General features: G+C 41.7%; 1 protein-coding gene across 1 annotated transcript; it reads right to left on the bottom strand.

Moving 5' to 3' along the window:
* Positions 1–1,832: 1,832 nt before the first annotated feature.
* Positions 1,833–4,730, bottom strand: LOC138124482 (hapless 2). Its single transcript, XM_069039522.1, has 2 exons — positions 3,799–4,730; positions 1,833–3,620 (listed from the first exon to the last, which is right to left on the bottom strand). The coding sequence occupies exons 1-2, from the start codon at positions 4,673–4,675 to the stop codon at positions 1,957–1,959; spliced, it is 2,541 nt and encodes an 846-aa protein (XP_068895623.1). The 5' UTR covers positions 4,676–4,730; the 3' UTR covers positions 1,833–1,956.
* Positions 4,731–7,443: the final 2,713 nt, after the last annotated feature.

Below are 7,443 nucleotides of genomic sequence, written 5' to 3'. Positions count from 1 at the left end.
TCGGTGACGAATTATAAACGGTAGTCAAAACAAGGGGAGCGGATTTTCCGGATCGGCTGGTGCATGTGATTTTATCTGTTTTATTTAGGGGGTTGTTTTTAGATGTGTGTTTATTATGACTTTATAGCGGAAGGTTTTAGCTTGTTTTGTCGTTTAGCTAAATTGGATTTTTATTTGTCGAGATAGCGGGCGGGGAAGTGAGAAGCACACGAGAGAGGGCCAAATCGAGCCGATACCAGGGGCGGCTCGGTGCCCCGACGCGAAAAAAATCAAGTGTCGACCACCCCTCGACGATCCCACCCTTTGTTCTTCGAGACCCGGAGGAGCTGCGGCGACGGCACCTGCGGGTCCGCCCGTCGGAACGGGACGCCACTGCCCCACACATTAGACCTACTTCACTTCCAGATAAATATTTTAATGGATCCATTAAGAAATAACTTCCGTCATTTTTCATCGGATCGCGACGTTCCAAAACGTCGTTTCCGGCTCGGTGGCGAATTCTCCGGTGTGAGATGTGCTCTTATCGACCCGCTCCTGGCATCACCGCCATTCAGTATCCTGCCGAGTCCTGGGGCCCAATGAAACGCGAATAAACGATAGCGTGGAACCGAGCGAAGCGGCCATCATTGCCAAATAAGATTTTTATTTCCGAAGAGAGACCCGCCAAAATCGCTGACGTTTGTTTTAATAATAAACATTTCAATGAATCACACGGTCTAATTAGCGCCGTTTAACTCATGTTTGGTTTCGGATCATTTCTCTAAATCTGCTCCTTTGTCTCTCGGTGCGGCTCCTAATGGATAATTTTAGCTCGTTCTTAAAAGCTTTTTTCTCTCAATTCCGCTCGAAGGCGCGTTTTAGATCGATCGAGCGCTCTTTATTGCAGACGCAATCACAAATAAACAGCTCCGAGGGTTTTTACACTTTTTTCAAAACTACTGCCGATTTGGAAAATTTTTCGTTTCGTAAAACCATCCTAAAAACGCTTCAAATAACCTGAAAACAAAGAGAAACTTGGAAAAAGGATTTGACTAGGTCACTTTTTACACCACGTATACAGGGTGTATTCACAAGCGGATGAAAAGTAACTCTTTTTGGATGCCAAAAAGTGCTTTTTGTCCTCGCCTGTTTTCAAGCCTCGGCAGCGCCTCGGCCAGAAAATTCATACTCGGTCGAAAAAGATGCACTGTTTGCCCTTGATACACAAATAACTATTTTGTTCTCACATATTACAGAATTTATGCAACGTTTTTTGCAATGTTTCGACCAGACACAAGTTCGTTCTTTTTTTTTCATTTTTAGAGTAAGAAAAGAAAAGATATAGTCCAATTTTTACCCTTTTGAGGTAACGTCACGATTTCCTTCCTCGCTTTCTCTTTATTGAAACGAGAGAAACAGAAAAAAACAAAAAAAAAGGCACGTTTATTTATTGATGGTCACTTTGAGGTTATTTTATGCTCCTGTCACTTTGACAATTTTTAATTTCTTTCACTTATTACATTGATTACAAACATAACCTTTCGAAGCAATTGTCAACAAATTTGACACATTTATAGTTATTTATGATCAATTCAAATTTGTTTCTGATCCTAGCTCAAACATACGTAAAGTTACTAGATAATGACGTCATCGCAAAAGGGTAAAAAATGGACTATATACATTTGTTCTCATGACCACTTGCGTCATTAATAAGAATTAATTAAATATTTTGTGTTCCGCAAGGATCTCTCTGGAGACCCTTATTGTTGTTCTGTTCTGTTGTCAAAATGTCAGCAGATCTGTGCTGTTGTGGTCAAAATGTTTCGAAAAATACAAAATATGAATCGATTCAATTAAAAACAATTAAATCAATATTGTATTTGATTTGTATCTACTGAGCAGGCTTATTCGTGGATAATTTTCTAAGAAGAAAGTACCACTAGAAGAGAAAAATATTGTCACTTTTTCTTTTGCTCGTCACCCCTTGGATTCGTTCCCTGTAGACTTGTCTTCGCTGGTGGTATACTTCAAGGACACCACACTACTCCTATTCTCCGATACCAAGCTCTTGCTGCTCCTCGCAGGACTCACTTCGTCCTCACATTCACACTCGTAGTTGATCCACCTCTCTTCACAACTGCAGTCGTCCTCGAGAGTGTATGCCGAAAAGCAGTACTTCCTGATGCACAAGTTGAACAGCGCCAGAGGGTACAAGAAGAAGAACATCACGTTCAGGCAAAACTGCGCCGCCAGCGAGATTCCCTCATCTCTAAACTCGCACTCTTTGTTGTCGCAAATCACATCCGGTCTCTCAGTCCCCAGGATGGTGTCCAAACCCCAGAGACTGATCTCTCTGGAGCAGAGTCCCAGCAGAGCTTTAACCAAGCCCATCACCAAGAGCGTCAAGACCAAGAAGACGAACATGCTGAAGAACATCGCCAACATCTCGTCCAGGTACGACGATTCGACTAGATGAGCGGCTGTGGAGAATCCGCCTTGGAAGCCAGCCGCGTGGTAGCTGTCCAGACTCATGGGAGTACACTTGAGGCCTCCGTCGGTGACGTAGCAGGCGCATTCGCAGTGCCAGATGCAGATGCACCGGTCGTAAGTCCTGATTCGGATCTGGCGCACCGCCACCAACTCTTGGTTGACGTTGTGGACGTGAACCGAGCAGTAGAACTCTTTGAGAGGGAGGGGGTACTCGATGTACAAGTTGAAGATGTGTTGGTGCTGCGACGAGATCAGCACCGACTTGGAGGCGATGTTGTTGAAGCTGGCCGGCACTTCCAGAGGACAGTTGCTCAGCCTGACGTAGAAGACGCCATAAAGCAGGCCAGAGTTGGTCACCTTGACTATGATGCGCGTCTTGGAGGGGTTGGTCGCGTCGGTGTAGACCTCGGTGATGGTGGCGAAAGAGTTGGGCTTGAGCAAAGTGACCAGATCTGCGTTCAGCTCAAAGTACAAGTTGCTGACGTGTCTCTTGGTGTAGACCAGCTTGATGTACTGAATCTGCCCCGTGGAGTTGTACCCCACCGGGTCCTCAGCCAAAGACCCGAAGAACTTCAAGAAGAAGTTTCCAGGTCTGCCTTCTTGCTCGGCTTGGACGTCGCTCTCGTACAACTGGTTGGGTTGGTTGTTCAAGCAAGACCCCTTCGGCAACGAACACCTCTTCTTCTGCTTGTAGAACGCCTCGTACCCCACTCCGGCGGTATCGCAGGTCTTGCCGTTCTCAGAAACCATCTTCTTGGGTAGAAGCATGAACTGCTCGGGGTCGGCGGTTCGTCTCTCGGGGATCAGCAGCTTGTACGACTTGTAGTCCAGAGCTTGGTCCTCCGGGTTGACCTCTTCGGCGGTGTACTTCGCGATTATGTCTTTGTCGACGTAGACCGGGTGTTGGGTACCGAGCTCCACGACTTTTCCTTGCATCAGGTCCATCCAGTGGGTGTTGCCGTGGCAGTCTTCGTACTTCTGGAAGATCTGGATGCGGAGCTTGTGCACCAGTCGCGCTTTCTCGATCCGGTAGACGGAGTACCACAGGTTGGAGAAGCTGAGGCAGTGGGCGCTCTCGTGGAAGGACTCGGGGAGGGTGTCCAGATCGACGTCGTCGCAGCTTTGGCCGCCGCGGCGCTGGCGCCGATTTCCTGCAAACATAATTAACAGTTTTGGGCGTGCTTAAGCTGTGATGTGTCATTTATAACCACGCCCCCCTGCTGTTCGCAGAATTTCGCAATTAATCGCGTCAAGCGCGCACCCTTTCGGGGTCTCTGCTGTGACAGTCTCCCCCGGAGGTTGTTGCCGAAAGAAATTACGGATATTTACCGTCCTTTAGCTCGGTAAATTGTTGGTAATTCACACTTTCGTCGGCGCGCTTTTGAACCCGGCCATAAACCATTTGTCCGTCGCGTCCTGTAAATCCATAATGTTTATAATGTCCATAATCGTTCTCTTCGGGATGATTTTTATGGTACTGAGGTACCGCACCATCTAGGGGCCACTGAACTCCCGCCACCTCGTTCCCGCTTTGCTCCATCATGCGGTTCTTCTCGGCGTCGCAGGAGCAGCAAAAGCCGGTACTGTACGGTACCACCTTGCCCTGGTGCTGCACCAGTCCACACGTGGGGTTGTCCGCCCCCGTGTCGCACCCTCTGTAGTTCCGGTTGTGCTTGTTGAAGACCTTCTCCCTCGCTTCCGCATTGACCGCCCTCTCGAACTTCAGATCGTACACCTGCAGGATCGGCGCCTGGCGGATCCTGACGGCGTAGGGGTTCAAGATGCGCACCTTCTTGAGGGTGGCCGCGTCGGTGATGTGGTCGATGATGATGTACTGGCTCTTCTCGTTGGGGATGCCCTCGTTGATCACCTTGATGGTGAGGAGGAGTTTCTGGCGGCAGTCGACCAGCTTGTCCGGTGGAGGCTTGTCGTGCTGCACCACCACCTTGCGAGCCGCCGAGGAATTCCCGCACTGCAGATTCGGACAGTCGGTTATGATCGATTTGACCTCGAAGGTCGTGGACGTTTCCGATTCTCGGCAGCATCTCAAGTTGTTCACGCAGCAGATGGCGTTCTCTTCTTCGGCGTCGAGTTTTTTACGGAGGTTGTCGCTGACGCGGTGCACTTCATCACTCAGCTGAAGATGCGTTAATAACAGCAGAAAAAACAACATTGGAATAACAGAAAAAATGTCACTTTGACACATAAATGTCTTGATGGAGTCAAAAAGTTGAAAAAATTTATTGTCACCAGGATTTTTTATATCGAACTACAGTCAAATCCTGGTGGATCGATAATCCAGACAAGATGATTGACAGGGCGGCTTACTTGAAATGGTCAGCAAATCGGCTTTAAATGATTTATTTCAAGGACGATTAACATGACTTAACTACAAGTTTAAGCCAGGTAAACAAACATTAATAGTTGGGTGCTCAAAGAATTCCGAAGGAGAAGAATTGTAAAATTATATTGTGGGTGTGATGGGTTTGTGAGCTTTACCCTTCAATAGCCGAGGGTGATAACAGTGGTCAGAATAGTCCCATGAATTCTAAAGTATCATTTCCAATTTGGAAGAAAAATGTGAAGAGTTGGTCTGGCCACAGACAATTTTGAATGGTAAAAAAAATACTACAGAAATAAAAATGAAGATTGTACAAGAAATGGGGTTTTTGCGTCGCTTGACTTTAGTATTTTCTGATTAATTTCTTTAAAATGGCTAAAATAGAGAAAAGATCTGGAATTCAGAAGTAACTAATTATTATTAAATTCATAATCCTTTAAAAACAATAAACTAACAGGTGTTCAATTGAAAAGGTCGTCAAATTGGCTTTTAATTTATTTTTTAAAAGACAACAACACCGTAAACTAAGTTGGTTAGACAAAGATAGCGACAAATATCAAAGCCAATTCGATGAACTTTTCAGTTGAACACCTGTTAATTAATTATAACCCCTGGATTATATTTTTTCTTAGACTACTGTTACTAGCACTAACACTAGGTACTGTCGCGAACAATAAATTTTGGTCGTCAATGTCATTTCAAAATTTGGTTAGATTGTCACAAATTTAAAAAATGTTCCTGCCTGATTATGCCCACGTCAACAAAGTGTCAAAAAATTGAGAAAAAAATGACAATTAATGTCATACAACATGATGATAGGTTATGATATTTACGACTGTTTTACAATGGAGCATTTTCGATTACGTCAAAGAATGACCTTAACGGCCAAAATTTATTGCTCGCGACTGTACTTTTCGTTACCTTTTGGCGAAGCTGCATGTTACTAGTTTTCTCAAAAATAAAAAACAAAATATTATCTGTTTCAAAATCAAAAATCCACCAACATTGCATTCTACACCGAAAATACAACCGACAACGTCGCCAACTTTTGTTTTCATTGTATTTGCAAGTGTCAGAAAAAAGTGGGGTTATGAAAAAAAAAACTGTTAAATAGTCGTTTTGGTCGTAGTTCATCCTGTTTTTTTTTTGTTCTCATTTTATTATTTCTTTGAAGCGCTCTTTTTAATTTAGCGATTAAAAGATTTCTAGCATTTTTATAATTTGATATTTGCCAAATTTTGGCGGAGAGTTGGGCCAACCCAAAAACATGAATCTTATTCTAGGGATTTCTATTCTTCTGCCAATATAATTCAACAGGTGGTGGATTTTTTATTTTGAAACAAATACATAATATACATATTACTTCACAGATTACTTAAATAATTTAAATATACTGTGCGATCGAAAAAAAAGTCGAGTAAGCTGTAATTATTGCGGTTGGGTTGGCAGCACTAAGTATTATTATTACATTAAAGTTTCTCTATTTGAGGTTAGAGGTGATTCTTTCACAACAGCAATATTGTATGGCACTGTTTATGAATAAAAAAATAAAGAGGTATACATAAAGTCTATTTTTTAATCAAAGAACCACGACCTGTTGATTTAGGTTTGTAAATATAAAATTTTACCAAATTTAGGGAATTTAATGATATCTATTGGCTATACCAGCCAACGTCTGTCATTTTTAATGTCCTTGAAAGTACGCAAACTTGCAGCTAAAATTTGAACGTGTTATTAAAAATGCCTCGCAAAGTAAGACATTTATTAAACTATCAAATTAGTTGTTATTATTTGTTATTAACTTTATTAACATGCTGTGCTACTAATATCTCTAATAACCTCAATTTTTATATGATGAGATTTTTCACCCTATGTCAAAAGTGTACAATGTTGTCAGCTGTATTTTGGGTGTAAATTGCGGTGTTGTGGTTCTTTGATTAAAAAATAGACTATAGTTGGTCGCAAAAAAAAAACGGGAACTGTCAGAATAAAATTGACACATTTTTTCATTTTTACAATTTTTTCATAGTGTGAAACTTTCTTACGACTGATATGTTAGAATTATTATTGTCAAAATTCAATGACATTTTTAAAAATCAATTGATAAGTAAAGTATTGTCAAGTAGACAATTAATTGACAAATGGACAAAACCAAATTTACATGAGGAAATTTTTCTTTTCCCGTTTTTTTCACAATCAACTGTTTCAGATTCGTGGAAAAGAATATACCTAAAATGCATTCACGTTGTTTTGCCATAATTGGAGGTTGAAGACCATGAAAATTTTAGTGATAAAGCTGTCTGTCGAATTAGGTTATGTTTTTTAAGTTTGTGGTTATAAATAGCGTCAATGACTAGTGCATTTAATCAGTTTTTACAAGTTTGCAATAGAAAAATACTCAGACATAGCGGGAAATTCAGCAACGTGTTATATTCATTTTTAATAGATCTGCTTTAGTGACGGATATCGAACAGTGTGTCCAACGTTAAAAAAATAAATTTTGACCTCCCATTATGCTAAAACAACGTGAACGGTGTTTAAGTAGATAAATTAAATTAAATACATTAAATCTTCAATACTAATTATTTCTATTATCAGCAATCTATCTAAATAAATTTTTAAATCAATCAATT

Source organism: Tenebrio molitor, chromosome 2, assembly GCF_963966145.1.
Source record: "Tenebrio molitor chromosome 2, icTenMoli1.1, whole genome shotgun sequence".
NCBI lineage: Eukaryota > Metazoa > Arthropoda > Insecta > Coleoptera > Tenebrionidae > Tenebrio > Tenebrio molitor.
The sequence above is the reverse complement of the archived record's forward strand: the minus strand, read 5'-3'. Positions and strand labels throughout refer to the sequence as shown.